Source organism: Garra rufa, chromosome 24 (genome assembly GCF_049309525.1).
Source record: "Garra rufa chromosome 24, GarRuf1.0, whole genome shotgun sequence".
NCBI classification, from domain to species: domain Eukaryota; kingdom Metazoa; phylum Chordata; class Actinopteri; order Cypriniformes; family Cyprinidae; genus Garra; species Garra rufa.
Genome location: NC_133384.1, coordinates 12186440 through 12207034, shown reverse-complemented (window position 1 = coordinate 12207034; position 20595 = coordinate 12186440). Strand labels below are relative to the sequence as shown.

The 20595-nt window shown below is 38.3% G+C and overlaps 1 protein-coding gene across 1 annotated transcript in view; it reads right to left on the bottom strand.

Moving 5' to 3' along the window:
- Nucleotides 1-20595, bottom strand: part of prpf4bb (pre-mRNA processing factor 4Bb) — a 58298-nt gene that overhangs the window by 36977 nt on the left and 726 nt on the right. The window contains exons 2-3 of the mRNA XM_073830710.1: nt 19299-20537; nt 10315-10470 (exon numbers count right to left, since the gene is read on the bottom strand). Of these exons, the coding sequence (XP_073686811.1) occupies nt 10315-10470; nt 19299-20537 (1395 nt within the window). The remainder of the gene's footprint in view (nt 1-10314; nt 10471-19298; nt 20538-20595) is intronic.

Below are 20595 nucleotides of genomic sequence, written 5' to 3'. Positions count from 1 at the left end.
GTTTGGTTAAGACGAGTTTAAACCGAGTAAGTTTGAGCTAAAACTTGCAGAAGAAAATGGTCTGCCACATCCTAATGCCATTTCTACACTGGATGCATCAAAGCGCACTTTTCTGTATCTATTTGTCAACTTGTCTGCAGCATAAGCGCACGGAATGCGTTTACTGTAGCGCTCGCGCTCAGTTACTGAATGACTCATTATAACGGGATCTACGTGCTTTAACGCAATTTGTTGCGCCGTTCGCGGCCAGTGTAGCAGTGTTACGGTCATTGCACACTGTGTCCGAAATTTTCGTATACGTTATTTCGTATTCGTAATCTTAAAAATTCGTCACGCACAGAAACCTTGCACACTGAGTCCGACGAAATAGAACGATGTTGTCCACTCTCTTCTTAAAAACAGATACAGAGGAGTGAGGCCGGCAATACTTTTAAGGCGCACCTCCTTATTAATAAACTGCGGGATTAACCCGGGTGATTCAGAGTTTATTTCAGGATGTCAGTAATCGTTGATGCTTTGCTAGCATTACTGGAGCCACATATTATAAAGAAGACCACTAATTTTTGCGAACTCAGCGTACAAGGACCTTTACAGTGCTTGTGCTGCGGGACAAAGTGAATGAACTTGACAGACGCAATTCTGCATTTTGGCGTTCGCTTGTACGGTGGCTCTGAACTGTCAAAACACCTCTCAAAATGCTTGCTACAGATGCGAAAAACGCAAAAAATCAAACCCGATCCGCAATTTTTTATGACGGACGAAAAATTTGGAGGCAGTGTGCAAGTGTGATTAACATAACGTGAGGTATTTATTTTTTAACGTGCGAAAAATTCGGACTCAATGTGTGCAATGACCTTAAGTGTTAGCTGGCTGCTAGTTTACAATAGTCACGGTCAAGCATGACATGCTTTTTCTTGTTTAGAAAAAAATAATAATATGAAAGCTTTTTGTTTGCCAAATGATTTAAATGCCAAATTTTTAAAGAATTATTCAAAGCTCACAAATAATAGCCCAGCCTAATTTTTTATGCTTTTTTGCTCCTTGGGAAACTAATGATAATGATATTTCAAGCCCAGTCAAATCAAATATGTCATGAATGTCATGTGGCATTCAATTACATATATTTGAAATAAAAGTATGTATGGGCTAATGTGGGCTGATATATTTGGGTTTAGATAGGTTACATGCTTTTAAAATAGCCTATATATTATAAATAAAATATACATTACTATTAAAAAAGGCAAATAAGATTTTTTAATGGATGAATAAACATAGGTTGCATTTGTTTGTTTTTTTAAAAATATATACCATTAAAAAAGCTTTTTTAATTGAATATATTTTAAATGTGTTTTCCTCTTATGCTAAGCTTCATTACTCTAGCTTTCAGTGTCACATGATCTTTCAGAAATCATGCTGAATGCCATAAAATCAAGAATATGTAATTTGATCTCTTTAACATTTATTTAATTGACTGAAGTACAAAGAAACAAATTCCAATGTTTACACTGGCAAACATATTTTTGTTAATATAAACAAATTTTGAGCCACGATCTAGCATTGCTTGCAAAGACTGAGAAGCTCCTTTTATACCCAAAGATGATCCCCTCACCTATTACCAATTCACCTGGCTCCTGTCAACTGTTTCAAAACAGATTAGCTTATTCTATAACCTTTTCACTTTTATTTTTCGTCTGCCCCAATTGTGTTGCACTTTTGTGACTTTTCTTTTCTTTGTAATGTTGTCAATTAATAAAAGTTAAATAGAATTAACAAATCATATATTTTATCATTTTACAAAACGTCCCAACTTTTAGTGTTGTACTTAGTTTTCTTTAAGGTATTTGTAAGCAAACTTTTAAATATTCTAAAAATTGTGAAATATAGTAAAGTAGAGTTTACATTTCTTCCATTTGCATGTGTAGTGGTATTACCCACAAAATTAACCATGTCTACTATCTCAGAAAAAAGGGAATTCAATATATTCTCAAAAAGCAGGGTATTTTCCAAGGAATTTTTTTTTTTTTTTTTACTGAAAGCTAATTGAAAATATCCAAACATACCACAGCAGTAAAAAGGGTGTTCAAGAGTTCAAGAAAAGGAAGAACAAACTAAAATCACAAAAATGTCCTTTTGGATATGTTCTAAACAGGAATTTTTATTTAGTATTTTTAAATTTGGGGCAAAGCATCACAAAAACACTGAAGCTCTAGCAATGAAAATCACCAATTTGCTTAAAAACTGCAAATGAATGTTATTAATGTTTTTTTTATATATATAATTTACTGTAAAAAAAAAATGATCAATTCAATGCGTCCTTAAATTAATTTCGTAAAAATTGTAATGACCCCATACATTTGAATTGCTATAAATATAATAACAGTCCTATTATAAACACAAAATACTAATAACAATCAATTTTAATTTTCATTGAGGACAATTAGACTGATTTATTTGATGGGGGGCGGTGAGGGACCTGAATAATGGGTAGGGGGGCGCTGGACCAAAAAAGGTTGAGAACCACTGCACTAAAGGGACATGGTTAGCTGCTTGCTAGCAGTAGCCTGTTACATTATAGTACATAAGATTTCACTTACCACATAAACACATTAAGGAGAGATGACTGAGGATGATGGTGAATGATTTGCAAATCCAGATCACCACTGACAAGAATCTGATCTTGTAAAATGTTTGGCAAGTACTGCTGCTGTAGTATACACAGAGCATGTGCGATCGCGAATCTCAAAATTGAAAGTAAAAAGTGATTGTTTCAATGCCCAGCATATTAATAGCAGCTCCCTGATGCCCACAATTTATATACAGTAAAATTACCCAATAACATAACTGCAAGAGAAAGTATTGAAATATATATTTTCCTCCTTGTGTTTCCTTTCTGCTTTGTGAGCCACTGAAAAACAGCCAATCAGAGCAGAGCTCAACATTACTATTCATGACCCTTCCAAATAAGATAATAACAGACATTTCATTCTAGGGACAAATCCTAGTGTTGTAAATGGACATGTAAAACTGTTTCTGGAGAATTTCCCTTATTTAAGCCACATACATTCTATGTAGATATCAGAGAACAATTAAAGATATTGTATCAATGCATTCCAGGGCTCGCAAAATCGCTAGCCCGACGTCCCGGGGCTATTGTGTTTTCCAGTCGGGCTACCAAAATGTTTGACCGGCCTGCCCGACGGGCTATCATAAAGTACAGGGCTTCTAAAAGTTTTAAATATGTTAAATAGTAAAAGAAAAATCTTAATAATAATATTAAGGGGTCTTACAGTTGATGACAGAAAGACGAGAATGGCGATGGGCTGGATTAAACTTCAAAAGGCAATGATGTCATTGAATAAAAATATACGTACTGCACGTTTCAAAGTCAAAACGCCACACGGATGTCTTTATATGAATGTATCTGAAGGGAACCGACTGTCCTCAGAAAGGTATCGTCGGTATTTTCATTTCATGCCTGATAAAACTGCGTTAATGCTGCTTTGTATACAGCCGTTACTAGGGAAACCGTAGTATTTTAGCACTCCTAAAGTGCCCCCTTTCAGTTAATGTGAAAGAAGTTAATGTGCCTTCTAAAAATATAAACAATTAAGACAGTAATATTTATGTTTTGAATAAATATAATAAATTATATACTTAATTTATCCCTTTTAAATGGTATAAAGGCTGAAATACCATTGTATAAGATATTTTGTTTTTGTGTGAACCTGTATCTGAATTATAAATCATTTTATGACTGAATATTATATTGTACATTGTCCAACCCCACTCGTACTGTATTCATTTTACTTGTGCAGCTCTTCAAAATAAAGAAATTGCCTTAAATTGATATTTTAAAATTCTGCAGATAAACTAAATAGTGAAATAAAATTCCTTCCTTGATATCTGTTTATATTTGTGTATTGAAACATTTTTGATTGACATTTAGACTCCTATCTGATTTTCTATATTTAAAAAGAAAATTTGTCTTTTTTTTATTTGGGCTAGTTAAATACATTTTCGGGCTACCAAAATATGAAGAGTACCTGCCCGAAGGGCTACCAGAGATTTTGAAATTTTGCGAGCCCTGCATTCTATGACACCTTTAAAGTGTCATTGATCTTAGTTCATTGCAATTTCAAAAAGTTCTGTTAATTAACGATGCACTACACTGAACTTGCATCATGTCTACATTTTGTTTGTTGTAAAGAGAAGATTCTTGAGTGTGCAGAACTCAACAGCACTGAACAAAACTGCAAATGGCAAGTGACGTAACTAGTGCTGGAGTTTAACAACATTGACAATGACTATCGCAATAAGCCTACTGGCAATTGCATTCAAGAAATCAACAGACGTCTCTGTGACTGGCTACAATGCTTCAAAAAAAGACCAGTTTTTGCTACAAGTCTAACAGTTAACAGACTGTGCTCCAGAATATCACCACAGCAAGCTAACATGTTACTTTTTTTTTTAAATAAACACTAGACACACATTGTGCAATGAGATAGGTCTACTATTTATTTTTTTGCCTGATGAAAAAAACAAGACTATGCATGACAATGCATAGGAGTCAGTGTGTGTTTTCATTTTGTCATTTTCTTTTGCTAATTATTTAAGTGAAAAATATTTAGTGGAGTCCTACTTCTACCTGATCTCATCACGAAAACGTGCCTATGGGAACTTTTTCGCAAGACGTGAAATGTGTACCAATACGTACATATTACTGCAGTTTCCAACAGAAATGAACACTAGAGGCGGTAAAACAGCGAGCACTTCGTAATCATTTTAGTACACAGTTATGAATATTCATGTGAAAAAGTTCCCATAGTTATGTTCCCATTCAGTCGGTCCACTCGGTACAACACATTACTATGGGATATCGCGCTCCTGCGCCGTCTGCTGAAGACACCTATAATTAGGGGTGGGACGATACAGGTAACTCACGATTCAATTCTGTGACGATATGTGGCCCACGATATCGACAATTTCACGATTCGCGATATCTACGATATTCAATATATTGGAAGAAATTTCATCAACGATATATCACGATATATGTGACTGAAAAAGAAAAAAATACCCATAATAAGGAAATCTTAAGCATTTATTAATGCCAACATTTTCAACACTGTGCAAAGAAATATGCATTTGCATAATAACTCACTGCCTCCTGGTCTTAAATGTAAACGCTGTACAGCTAGACAGATAAAAGTGCCTGAACATTAAAAAAACAACATGAACATTAACTAACGTGTAAACCGTGATACTGAAACGTCAGTAGTAAGTTACTGTAAAGTGCTTTATGTTAACCTGGACAGTGGTCACATCAAGGCATATTCTTCTTGAGGAACACTAACGCCTGTTTCACACATACTCCGTCTGCAGTGCGTATGCAGTCCGTGTGCGATGCAGAAGCAGCACGGACTCGTTTTGCTTTCACACAGAACACGTTTTGTAAACAACGTATTATTCAATGCACTTGAATGCACTTGCACACCGCTTCTGGGACGTACTGCCGGACAGCAACCGCGTGCAGTGTGAACGCTCTAATCCGTTAACATGGGTGCGGAAAAAAATACTCAACGCATACGCACTGCAGACGGAGTATGTGTGAAACAGGCGTAACTGATCAGCATGCTCAACTAGCGGGTGCGTCTTTGTTTGGTTTTCGTTATTTTCCGCCATTTTTCTCACTTCTCTTTTTCTGCGCTTCTTCTCTGTTGCTGTTAGAGAACTTGTGTTCTTCACTGGCCGCTGCTTCTGCCACTTTACCCCATAGACTCGAACAGCGCCCCCCGCAAACAGAATGGTAGATATTGGGTAGTGACAGTGACACTGACGACGGGTAAATTAATCATTTTGTGTTGTAATAAAATATCGATATTGGCCGTTAGTGTATTGATTATTTATTGCGACAGAGAGCACAACAATATATTGCAATATCGATTTTTTTTCCCACCCCTACCTATAATCACGCCTGAAAGACAATTGACACATAACGACGTGGGTGGGGCCAAAGCATATAAATGCAGTCGTATGTGTCATTCCCTTTGTTCTTCAGCTCTTCACCGTGCTGCTAGGACACATCACGCCACATTCAAGAGAGAAAACCCACTGTGGTGATCCTTGTTGAGGCTAAGCAAGAAACTGACAAACGAAGAAGAGAGTTATTAAGCTCTTGTTTAGCTACGCTAACTCTGGCTAGATAGTTCTGTTTCGCTAGATGCGAATGAGACATGCTCTGATTATATTTTTCGAACAGGGCAGATCGCGGCTCCCCCTCACTGCTCTCTGAGGCGGTGGATGGAAGTGAGGCGATCAAGGACTCTAGCAGGTGTCTGTATTTGGACAGCGACAGCAAAGTTTGTCAGTGGCTTGACGCTCCTCCGATACGGAGAAGCTCGTGGGTAGCGTTGACTCCTGTGGAAGCAGTAATGACAACCTGTCGGCCGTAAAGATCCTGCAAAGTTGGCGGGTGCGGTTTTAAAGTATGTGTTCATCATACAGAGCCTCGTGGGTTGATTTGTCAAAACAATCACAGTACAGGGGGACAATTTACCTCACAATCAGGCCATGTACCGATAGAAGAGGTAAATGCAGTGATATGTAATATCCAGCAAAAGGAAAAATGCTGGAGAGCTAATTCTCTCGGTCAGCCTCTAGCAGTGGCGCGCGCGTGCCCTCTAACGCCGTGACTTCTTCGCACGATTCCAATGGGGTTATCTGCAGCGCTTGTTTTCGTGCGCCTCCCGGTTCGGCGGAGTAATTGCAACTCCGATGTCCGAGCGGGCTTCCCCAAGGCTGACGGAGGAAATCCATGCTCTCTCAGCAGGGCTAACACCGTGACTTCTTCGCACAACTCAGGTGTTGCCGCAAGGGAAAATGGAGGAAAAGGGTTTGTGTTAGCCATTACTTCCACCCCTAAAGAACCGTTTTAGGGGTTTTTCCACCCTAGCTTAGATTCACGGCTGTTGAAAAAGCACTGTTAATGTTCATGGCTGGCTTACATCGGTACATTTGCCCGATCCATATGGCCACCCGAGGCACAGAGTATTTCTAAAGTCTCCATCAAGGGGGTTGCCTACTATTTTGTTTGGGTCCCTAACGTCGCGCATATCTGAAGGATGTGCAGAAGCGGTGTGGCTCTGAGATTATTCGCCAGTTTGGGCGACCTGCCCCTGGCTGCAGACAGCAGGAAACAAGCAGTGTTATAAACACGTACAGTTGCTTTCCATTTACGAGCTCTCGTCTTGATGAGTTTCAGAAGACCTTGCTGGCTCAGAGCCGGTGAGGTGTCTCGTTCAGTTTCTGCTGAAGAGACAAGTGCGTTTTTTTTTTTTTTTGCTTAAAGTACTGAGACTGCTGGGGCTCATGGCTTCAATAGCAGAAGTACGGCGTGGGTTCCAGCGCTGAGCGCTGTATACCACCTGACATTTAAGCAGACAAGTGCCGGTGTAGCGCGGAGGTGCGTTCGGGCACTGATCCCCCGGGGAAACCCGAATCTGTTAACAGAGGGGATCCCCTAGACAGGTTACGTCATGTGTAATAGTGATGACAGATGCGTCACGACACGGACGTGAAACTCTGCAAGAGTTGCCAAATAAACCGGAGAAGTTCTCCTGATACCAACACACTTGGCTCAGCAGGGTAAACGTGTGAGTCAGAATGAAAAATATAAATCTTTTTGCATCTGCAGCACACACGCACTGCCCGTTGTTTGCATGATTATGGACAAGGGGGCCCCACTGGAGGGTGAAAGCTCCGTCTAAAGTCTAGCCCAGGACTCTGCTGTGCGTATTCCCGCTGAGGGAACTGAGGCAGCTCACCCTGGACAGGGTGACAGGGTCTGTCACTGACTTTGGGGGCTTCTTGCTCGGCAGCAAAGACAAGGAACGTGAGCATCACGACATTGCTTTTAAGTGCACCGTGGTGTCTGTTTTCTATGCAACGACTTTTTGTCCGAGGCAGACTCGGCACCCTCGGCACCCTTAACTGGAACTGTGGTTTCCTATAGGGCCTGCCTGTTGAGTGGGAGAATCTGATTGATCTATTTGATCTGAAAAATGCCTGAAAGGCGTTGCATCGGAATGGCGCATATTTAAAGCTAGGTGTTCTAACTCCGGCAAGGCTTTTTTATCGCTATAGCTGTGCCTAATTGAAGGGATACCGATGTTCTAAAGAAAGCTCATTCCCTTTTCCTTCGTGGAAGTTTATTGGACAGCTATTTTCGTCTTGCAGTGGGGGAATTGCAATTACAATTGCAATCGCAAGTCACTCGCACAAGCGCTACTGTGCGCACGCTTTCTGCACAGTCTCAAATGTTGGGCTGAACTCAGATAGCAAAAATAGTGTGTAAGTGGCTTTGTGTTTAAAGTGCTCAAGTCACTCGCACAAGCGCTATTGTGCGCACGCTGTCTGCACAGTCTCAAAAGTTGGGCTGAACTCGGATAGCAAAAATAGTGTGTAAATGGCTTTGTGTTTAAAGTGCTCAAATCACTCGCACAAGCGCTATTGTGCGCACGCTGTCTGAACAGTCACAACAGTTGACGTTGTTTCCAGGCACTCTAGTCATTCACACATAGCACATGTATGTCTGCAAGATATCTGGTAAAAGATTGCTTCATCTAGAAAGCATCTGCAGTGTACAAACCTCTGATAGGTGTCTTTAAGATGTCAGTTTTACATAACATTCGTAAACGTCTTGAGACATTTTCTAAACATCTGTTTGGCATCTAATAGGAAAGGTCCTATGGCTCTATTGCAGATGTGGACGTCAACGCTTCTCCATGATGTACGTGCACTATCATGGTTTACACATAAGACCAACGCGCACTGTCCACACAGACACAAGCGTATACATGGATGTCCGTGGACGCCCTCCTGTTGGCAAAGTTTATGTCGCATACACGGTGCGTGGAATACGGGCAGCTGAAGTATACTTAGGGCTTAGGTCTAGAAGCCATCATGTGCGGACCTTTGTTCGGGACTTCCGAATTTTTGGGTTTAAGGATGCTGTGTCCGGTGGTCGGTACTGGCATCAGGAAGCACATTGACGAACTTCAGGTGCTGTCGGTGCACGCCTTGTGCATCAAACTTGTTTTGTCGGGTGGTGTTGTATCCGAGTGCAGAGTATACACCTGATGGGAGTGTGCTTTGTTTCAAACTGCCTGCCCTGTTAAAACCTCTGACTCAGAGGAAGACAGGAGATTTCATGCATTGTACGAGTTGCACGCTGGTAGGCTACATTGTGCAGATGCAGGATTAGACCAGCTTTTTATGATTTTTTGCCAACTCGGCTCATGTGAAGCCGCTATTTGAATAGCGTCTTTCGCATTGGATTGTAGAAAGCTATGGCTAGCATATAGATTATGCCCGTTGTGACTACCTACATGGGTGCTTGGGCACTTTACTGCATGTGACGCATGGAGATGTCATGGGAATTGCGTAAGTTTATCCGTGCGGCTGCCAGTTGGGCGTCACCACACACGTCTGTTCGGTTCTACCGACTCGATATCATGGCAGCAACAGTGGCCCGGTCCGTGCTTATGGCAGAGGTTGCAAGCCAGGGCCCGTCGCTCCCGTGAAACACGTGGGTTAAGTGGCGGTGCTGGTCCCTTATGTTTGGTTCGGCGACTTTACGGGGCGTGATTATATGTCCCATAGTAATGTGTTGTACCGAGTGGACCGACTGAATGGGAACGTTGAGTTATGCATATAACTACTGTTCCCAGAAGGAGGGAAACGAGGTACAACACACCTGGGCCCCGTGCAGTCGGAGGCTCGGTGAAGAGCTGGACTGAACAAAGGGAATGACACATACGACTGCATTTATATGCTTTGGGCAGGCGGCCCCACCCACATCGTTATGTGTCAATTGCCTTTCAGGCGTGATTATAGGTGTCTTCAGCAGACGGCGCAGGAGCGCGATATCCCATAGTAATGTGTTGTACCTCGTTTCCCTCCTTCTGGGAACAGTAGTTATATGCATAACTCAACGTTTTCATCATGAGACCAGGTTATCATATTTATTTTATTTTTTTAAAGTAGCATTACTTTGTTTTTCTCTGTTCTCAGAAGTGCTGCAGGTGCATGATCATTTGACAATGGATGAATACAGCTTGTTGTTTGCAAGCTGCCGTTTGCAGAAGTTAAAATAAACACATGAAAAATATTTGTGTGTATTTTTATAGGTCATAGAGTCAATTGGCCATTCTATTTTTATTCAATACTCATTGAATATTGTAATCTTATTAGTTAGTGGTTAATGTTCGGATAACAAGTGGAAAATTAAGTTCAGTATTTTTCACAGTGTCTCACCTGCGTCTTAGGGGAGATCGACTTCTCCTTCTGGGTGAGGAGCGAGACTGTCGTCGTGGTGATACAGATCTACGTCTGAGTGGTGAGCGGCTCAATCTGCGCCGCGCTGGACTTGTTTCCCGTGATCTCCCAACTCCATCCACACGAGGACGCTTCCTAAGAGGCATGAAGCACTTGCCAGATAAATTATTTCTTCATAAAGCACGTTTATAATCAACAGCTATAAGCATACATATTTACGGAAGCGTAGAGCTGCCACCCAGGTAAAAAAAAAATCTGAGCTTTATCACGTTTGTACAATATAATTATCACGTTTGTACAATATAATATCACGTTTGTACAATATAATTATCACGTTTGTACAATATAATTATCACGTTCGTACAATATAATATCACGTTTGTACAATATACTATCACGTTCGTACAATATAATATCACGTTTGTACAATATAATTATCACGTTCGTACAATATAATATCACGTTTGTACAATATAATTATCACGTTCGTACAATATAATATCACGTTTGTACAATATACTTTTCCCATTCATACAATATAATATCATGTTCGTACAATATAATTATCACGTTATTACGTGAAAACTTTATTGTCAGGTGCGAAGACGAAGAGCCCTTTAATAATAACATTAACAGTAAAGCATGCATCTAACTCTGGGTGAAAAGCTTATAATAAAATCGCCAAAATTCGTCTACGTGTTAAGAATGAATAGTATAACACATTTCCAAAGCTGTAAAAGGTTATTTAAAAATAAAGCATTCATTATAAACAGTTTACTGTCTTAAGTATACCCATTTATTTAGTCTACAAATTTAAATAATAATTATAATAATTACAATTATTAGTATTATTTACGGTGAGCATTGCTGTCACACACATAAGAGCCCTGCATTATTGTTTCAGCTATTAAAATAGTCCAGTTTTGTATGTAACGCAAAGTGATTATATTTCGTTTCGTTTTTATTAAGTTAATTTAGAAAAAACGTTTGGAGCATTTTTTGTTCATTAAATATAAGTTTTTGATTTTTAAAGTAACGACCAAGCGGCAGCGGCAGAGAATGAGTTGATCATATTGTGTTTGATCAATTTTGCCTTCTCAGATAATCACGACTTGCCTAAAATAAATATAGATCTAGGCCTAAAAGAGTTAAAGTATAAAACAATGTTCATTTCAACGTTAAAATAATATAAATGTGCGGTATTAGGCACAAATGCAATCGTTTGTACGGAGAGCCGCTTTGCAGGACATGGAGGAGCCAGCACAATCACTTGCATTTTTGCAGTGGAAACAATTTAAAATATTCCGTCATTTTTGTTCATAAAGGTACGAGTAATACATTATTCGGAACTGTAAAGGGTCTACTTTTATTTGTGTGCACTCACAATATCAACAAAACGTTGCAAACGGTGCTTGAAACGTTGAAAACAAACATGATCCCCTCATGTCATCTCAACAGGAGTTCTTCTCAGCAAAACTCAGCAAATACATAACTCACAGACAAGATACATGTATTTATAGAAAGCTTTAAATTATTACTTAACGAAATAGAACAAATCAAAAACAAAAACTATTTCTGTAGTCTGTAAAGATTAATTTTTCTCTGAAGGCGCGTCCAAATTAAGAGGAAATGGCGATCGGCAACTTCATCCTTGCTAGACACTGACTCAGAAAACACAAGCGTTTTAGCCTTTATTTTACAATAATTACCAATAGGATAAAACACAGGCGGTGAATATAAACACTTTTATATTAGTTTAATGTTGAAATTAACATTGTTTTATACCTGAACTTGCTTTTGTATATCAACATGCTTTAGACATATTTTATTTGTTATTTATACTAGTAGCCTGTTGTGATGATTTTTCACGACCCAGATTTTTTGGTGCCCCCCCAGGCACTTGGTGCCCTATGCGCAGTGCGTGGTGTGCGTGTGCGGAGCGCCGGCGCTTACAATTATATTGTAAGAACGTGATAATTATATTGTACAAACGTGATATTATATTGTACGAACCTGATAATTATATTGTACAAACGTGATATTATATTGTAAGAACGTGATAATTATATTGTACAAACGTGATATTATATTGTAAGAACGTGATAGTATATTGTACAAACGTGATATTATATTGTACGAACGTGATAATTATATTGTACAAACGTGATATTATATTGTAAGAACGTGATAATTATATTGTACAAACGTGATATTATATTGTACGAACGTGATAATTATATTGTAGAAACGTGATATTATATTGTAAGAACGTGATAATTATATTGTACAAACGTGATATTATATTGTACGAACGTGATCATTATATTGTACAAACGTGATATTATATTGTAAGAACGTGAAAAGTATATTGTACAAACGTGATAAAGCTCAGATTTTTTTTTACCTGGGTGGCAGCTCTACGCTTCCGTACATATTAAACAAAAATTCACCTTAAATAGTCCAATCTTACAGTCTACTATTTTGATGCTAGGAAGTTTATCACACAGAAAACCTGTTGCACTCAGTACAACAAGCTCCACATGGTCACTGTAAACTAACTAAACAATACGAATAAAGGAATCTAACATTTGAAAACAAGGACAGACCCTTTGAGCTGGCAGTTCTTTAACTTGATATCAAAACTAAAAAAAGCTCTGATCTAGGGATGCACAATATTATCGGACCGATATCGGAATAGGCTGACAATAGATAAATATCGGCATCGGACTGATATGAACAATTATACCAATATGTCTTCCCGATAAGAGGACTAACTCACATGTGCATATTCCAGTGTTTTTCAACCTTTTTTGAGCCAAGGTACATTTTTATTTGAAAAAAAAAAAAAAATGACAAGGCACACCAACAATCGAAACTGTAAAAAAATTTAACTCTGTAGCCTATATTAACAATATACAGCCATTCTTATCGAAGTGTCTTGAACAGGAATCAAATAAACACAAAGAAAAAAGTATTTTATGATATTTCATATTTCTTCTTCTTTCAAATAAAAAGTGCAATGAACAATATACAGTCATTCTTATCAAAGTGTCTTTAATAGGAATAAAATAAACACAATGAAAACTGTATTTTTTGATCTTTCATATTTCTACCTACTCAGTGTAAAATCTGGGCCTAACCTGACATGATTAACGTTACTCTGCCACAGACACTCGACAATGGCATATTAGTTATTTTACCTATGTACGGATCACTGCATTTCTTACATATTTCTGCTCATTCGAAATCGGATACCATTACATTTGTTTTAATGCATTATTGATAGAGCGATTGCGTGTGAATAAGTGTTGTACCCATTTAAATCATGCTTTCACCTGAAAATATTTAGTATCTAGAAGGAACAAACTAATTCCTTGTGAACTATAATTTACCGCTCATGTCTATTGCCGCCGTCATCATAGCCTTCATATTCTTTCTGATTTGAGTGATCCATCTCTATCAAGCTAACTAAACATGTTTAACATGTGAATTCTTGCTTAATATGCAGTTATATTACGGACCGTTGGCATGAATTGTACTGATGATGGAGCGGTGGTGGAGCACTCTTGGAGCGAGTGAAAACCACGACGCTCTGACTTTTCAAAAACCCGCTCCTCCCTCCATTCAAAATCACACCGCTCCACTCGCTCCGCTCACATACACTGATTCGCAGACAATAACTTATTACTTTTCAAAAAAATGTTTTAGACCAATTAGGTGAAATTTAATAATTTCCCACGGCACACCTGACGATCTCTCACGGCACACTAGTGTACCGCGGCACAGTGGTTGAAAAACACTGGCATATTCTAATAATATGAAAGTAAAATACACAAATAACATTAGACTGTGTTTCTGATTAAATAAGTATGTTTTAATTTAAAGGTCAGAAGATAGCTTACATTTATATATAAAAAAAACAAAAAAAAAAAAACACTTGTAAATTAAATTACATTTTTATATACGGATTAATCATTAATATGTAATGTTACACTTTCTAAACATAAATTAATAAATCGTAAAAATGATAAACTATGAGCTCTAAAATTGTCTAAAATTAGCTTTTTGACTGCATGTTTACAACAATCCCATTCTGTCAAAATGAGAACAAGAGTTGTGCAGCGAACTATGAAAACATAACCATCTCTCACCTTCTAGTCTTTCAAATGAGTTCACTGCAACCACGCAACTAGACAAAGGAGCATGTGTACTTTGTGCATGATGGTTAATCTGTGTGAACTGGGTTGTGGATGTGTGGATATATCCAGCTGACCAGTATATCATATTCTTGCTTATGTTTAATTTCTTTATTTTAGGGATGGGCCATATATCGGCGGCCATATCGGTATCGGCCAATAAATGCTATTTTTAGTATTATTGTTATCGGTCCGATAACAAAATTAGGTCGATATCTTTAATCTGAAGCACTGAACCACTTCACATGCTTGCTACTGGCCACTAAGGGTTTAATCGTCGCTTTTTTGACGTCACGCAAAGCAGACGCGCACGTTATAAGAGCTGCTTCTAGAGAGAAGAGAAGATGTCAGCTGTGTGGGAGTTCATGAAAAAAAAAAGAGGACAACAGAGGTGCAATCTGCAACAGCTGCAAATATGAGGTAATGCGAGGGGGCAGTAAAACAAAAAACTTCAATACTACTAATTAGGGTTGGGCGATGTCGACCAATTTGGCATCGTACGATGTCTAATGTGAAACATCGCGATGGACGATGGCATCGTCTGCGGGGGGCGGGGGGGGGGGGGTGGTTGTTGTTAAATAATTTATTCATAACGAATTAATTGTTAATAAGTTTTTAAAGATCAGGCATTAACAAGTGCATTAGATCGTGACAGTGAGTGCGTGCAGAGGAGACAAGAGCAAGCGTGGGTTTATGTAGATGCATTTGGAGGATGTGTGTTGGTCCTTAACATATTTTCGACCAGTCAGCTTTTTTAAGTTCAATATCGCTCTCATTGTTTGCTTACTGCTTAACCCACTCTCTCCAAACGCATTTAATGAGCAGCGGAATGTTTAGAGAGAAAGTGTAATATCAGAAATATTATTATGCATTAACATTATAAACACTATAAGCATAGCTATAAGTTAGTTACCCTGACTCCAAAAGGAATAATTTAAATGTGGAGGTATTCAGAACAGAACAGGAATGAAATAAAATATATAAAGTTAAGAAACCAAAACAAAGCGAAACTAAAAATAACAGGCGTTGGGCTCACGACACGTACCTCACAAATCCAAGTGTTTCCATATTCCCAATGTATTTGAATGATAAGCTGTTATTTATAATGTATACTAGGCTTTGTTTTGTACATTCGTATTTCGATGGAAAAAATATATATTCTCTTGTTTTTGTTCCAAGCTCTGTTCGTTATGGTAAAACCATGAAAAGGGCATATTTGGTGTAGTTTATTTAATCTAATTTAATTAAAACTATTTAGATTTTTTTCTGCTGTTTTTGTATGCCTCATTTATTAATGTAAACGAACTTTTAATGTAATTCGTTTGGAGTTCACTGTAATTTGTATTGTGATCACTAACAACTTCCTTGTTATTATTTCCTCATAATAATAATAATAATAAAATAAGTAAAGATGTGGAAATTGAAAGCATGCATTTCAGTTGGCTATATAGTGATTAAGTGTGTGTTTTTCGGGGGCGCTGCGGGGGCGGGGCGGAGGATCGCGATGCCGGCTCAGCATCGTGATGTCTATCGGCGATGGACGATGGCATCGTCTATCGACCCAACCCTACTACTAATCTAATAAGACATCTGAAGTTTCGCCATCCCAACATTTATAAAGATTATCAGAAGAAAGTCACTGCCAAACAAACAGTGTTACCCACTAACGTTACCAATAAGCCAGTACAACAAACACTTGACAATACAAAGAAATTTGACAAGGACAGTGCCAAAGCAAAAGCCATCACACGCAAAGTTATGGAAATGATAGCACTTGATGACCAACCTTTCAGCATTGTTGAGGATTTGGGATTTCGCCGGCTTAACGAATTTATTGAACCGCGCTACTCCCTCCCTTGTCGGCGAGCCCTCCCTTGATTATGCAACTAATGTTGTTCAGTGACTTTGTTGCTTTATGTTTTTTTTTTTGTCAAGCAATAAATTTTATGTAAAAGAAAGTTGGCCATAGAAATGAATAGAAACTATAGTTCAGAGATCAGTTCAAACTTTTCTGAAGTTAAAGTTTTAAAATAAAATCAGTTGTTTACTGTATGTGTTTGCCTTTTGTTTTTGCAATCATGCTCAGAAAAAAATATTTATCGGCCTATATATCAGCTATCGGCCTCCAAATATAAAAGAGTTATTGGTTATAGTTATCGGCCAAAATTTCCATAACGTTGCATCCCTACTTTGTTACAAAAAACAAAAACAAAAAAAAAATTATATTAGGATTACAGAATCAAGAAGTTGCTATCTCAAATATAAATCAGGGTCCATATTCACAAAACATTTTATCTTACCACTAAAAGTTCTCAGTAAAAGCAGTAAAAGTTTTTAGTTAAGAGTTTTAAAACCCATTTACAAAGCTGCTGAGTCTTAAGTCTTAGTCTAGTCTAAGTCTTAAGCTAAGAATAAGGGCGGGGTTGACCTTGTTGCTATGGAAAATGTTAGCATACTTACTATGCACACAGTAACTGGCTGATAGGTGAGGGGTAAAGTATTACATATATGCATTAGGGGTGGAACGGTTCAACTTACTCATGGTTCGGTTTGTATCACGGTTTTAGAACGTTTGGTACATGTGCTATGTTTAGGGGGAAAAAATTGAAAGTAAAGAAATACGAATAATCTAACTAGAAGCAACAGCACAAATAAATACAATAGAGTAAAGATACAATAAAATAAACTGATTTTTAGTTTTTTTTTTAGGTAGGTCTAACATTAGTTTTTACATACAGAAACTGTGCCTCCTTCTCGGGTCAATTTTGCAAGGCCCCCCTATGCCTGACATATCCTCTAAAGGTGTTTGTTTTTAAACCTTTTTTATTAACCAAAACATTTGTTTTGCCTTTTTATTCTTCTAATGCAAGTTATAAAAAAAAAAAAAAAAAACTTTAAATTAAAACTATACTTTTGAATTTAAAAGAAAACCCTCTGCTCAGTTCTAACTTTTTAACATACAGATTTAAATCTCCTGAATTCTTTAATTCAGAGTTTCTTTACAACTTCAGAGTATTTTTTAAGTAAGTGAACCTGCCAAACAGAACAACAGCTTCTTGCCCAACTTGTTATAAAAACAAGGATATACTCAAAGGAAAATTCTGAGTTAGGATAACCTCCAAAGCCAAAAAAAGATGTGTGTGGGAAAACATGATATATGTGAAAATAAGTGCAGCTTGTTTAAAAAAAAAAAAAAAAGCAATAGAAACCATCAGAGAATTTTTAATGGTTTTACTTGTTATAATGGGAATTGTACAGGTTTTAATGGGAACTGTACTTGTGCCTGTTGGTCCCTACTGGTAATTGGTCATCTTCTATTGTTGGCTTGTTAAAACCATTATTTTTTTAGTGATTAAAAGTTGATGGTTTGTAATGTTTGTAATGGCATTTGTAGTGGAACCCATTAGAATTTCTGTGATGGTTTCTATAGTTTTTTATAGGAGGAGAGGGCTAGTTTGTCATTCTTCTTCACTACTCCTAACATTTCACAGATTATTATATTATTATTATAACAACATCTCACAGGAATTAGTTTTAGCACTTAAACGGTTTGTGAAATATTCGTAGAGGCAAAATTGAGAGTCCAAAATTTAGGATTGACACGTCCATTGGTTTTTAGATTTTCTCCTAAATCTGCAAGTTTATGAGCTTCCTTTAGCCTTAAGATATTTTGTGAATACAGGCCCAGGTTTATTAATAAATCTTATATTAATAAACCTGTAAAAAAAAAAATATATATATATATAAATATTAATAAAAGGTTTTTTAATAAAAAATGTTATAGTATTCATATTTTAATGTCATAAATCAATTTCTATTATATAAAAAATAAACAACTGCAGCATGTGTTATTTAGTATCTTTAAATAGTATGATGTGTGTATGTCTCTCTCTCTCTCTCTCTCTCTATATTATATATATATATATATATATATATACACACACACACATATACACACACACACATATAGGTCAAACTTTAATTAAATTTTTGCTTCACTCTGCTGATGTGTTCCTAAATATCTCATTTCTGTGCCGCTAGTATCTCCATAAAGACCCTCAAAAATGTCTGTTTACAAACAAATTCTCAAACACTTACCTGCTACTGGCTAACCAAAAAAATAGCCCCTCAAAGGCATAGTTTACCCCCCAAAAATTAAAATCCTGTCCTTTTTATACCTTCATGTTGTTCTAAACCAGTCCAAAAAATGCTCCAAATAAAACTTAACCCTACTTACTTGTCACTGTATGGACATTAATTTTCAAAATATCTTTTTGTATGCTACAGAAGAAAGTCACATAGGTTTAAGAGATGGGATGATAAACAGTTGCAACGTGAATCGAGAAATGATTCAGCATCGATTCTAAGATTTCCGAACATGTCGCAATTCTTTCTCAAATCGATTCTGAGCTTGCTTTAGAAACAGCCGTGCTCTGCTTTGGTTGAAGGTTGAAGCGAATTACAAGGGCGACCACAGTGGCCTGTGTTTACATTAATCTCGCGTCATAAAAGCATTCTCAGCCGAGGTGAAATTACACAACTCTTCGGCACTCTTCTTTGTGAGCATTTGAATGTGTCGATAAAAACTAGATTAGAGGGCCATCTGCTGAGAAAAGAGAAACGGGATGCATTCGGAATTTCGGCGAAGTGATTTATCGTCCCATCCTTAATAGGTTTGGAGCAACATGAGGGTAAAAAAAAAAAAAGAAAGAAAAAAAGTCAACAAAATGCACATTTAAAATTTTTTTATAATGTGCGGATGTGTACCTGGAAGGGGAATCTCTCCGACGCTCATTTGAGCGACTTCGTCCTCTCCTGGCTGGTGACCTGTTTCTGGATGGCGAGTGGCTCAGTTTGGAACTCCGGTCTGCAGAACCCGATGGGGGCAGGTTGGACTGGCGGTCCCTTTGACGAGGAGAAGAACTGCGTCGATGTTGAGCACTAAAAGTTTGATGCTGATGAGGAGACCGATTCTCCTTCCCAGATGAGGTGTCTTTGGATGGAGACTTTCCAGGCCTCTTTTCCCTGTCTGTCTCCGAACGACCCACCCAAGCATCTTTAGAGTGAGATCGTCTATCTCGTGACCGGCTTTTGCGACCTCGTGAGTTTGATCTCTGTGTGACTTGTTCGCGCTTCTCATCTACATGGGGAGAGGAACGTCGATCAGAACGTCCCTTCTGGTCTGATTTTTTTTCTGCAGAGCGCCTTCTTGTAGACGGGGACTGGGACTTCCTCACACGCTCCCTGGATTTGTCTCTGCTCCGGGAGCGTTTTTTCTCTTTGGACTTGCTACGCTCCTTAACAGTCTCTTTCACAATTTTGGTCATTCGTTCAAGCTTAACATCCCTCCCAACTCTATCTCGAGAACGGCTTCGCCGTTTAACACTTGGTTTGCTGGTGTCTGTTGAGTCCCGTCTGGATCTACTCCCTCTGCTTATATGGTCCCTAGGCGAACGGATTCTACCCCCGCTGCTTCTTTGCCGTTGCTCCCCGTTACGCGCCCTCTGTCCCTCTCCATCCTCTTCTGAGCCGGAATTGTAACCTTGTAGAATTAGGCCCATTCCTGACTGAACCTTACCCTCCATCAGCTGGCTGTCCAGCTCAGCTTTAATCAGTGCTCTTTGTTTCTCCAGGTCTTCAAGAAGCGCCTTGTCATCCAGAGTTGCATTACCCAGTGAAGGAGAGCAATCCTCGGCCCTCCTGTTGATGACCCCAGACGGTGAGGAGGATGGCTCCTCTTTGCGCCTGTGCTTCTTATGTTTGTGTCTATGTTTTCGTTTGCGGTCCTTATCTTCCTCAGATGCATGTTTGTGTTTTTTGTGCTTACTACGGTGTTTGTGTTTCTTTTTCTTATGTTTGCTGCCACTATTGTGATGTTTGGAACTTCTGTCCTGCTTTTCTCCATTCACCTCTGGTTCTTCCTCACCCTCCTCTTCATCCTCTCCAGACATGTCACCGTTTTCATCCTCATTTCCACTCTTCTCTGGACTCTCCAAATCCTCTGGTCTGTAAACGTAAATAACACGTGCACATTAACATGCGGAAATAGTAAAACTTGATGTAA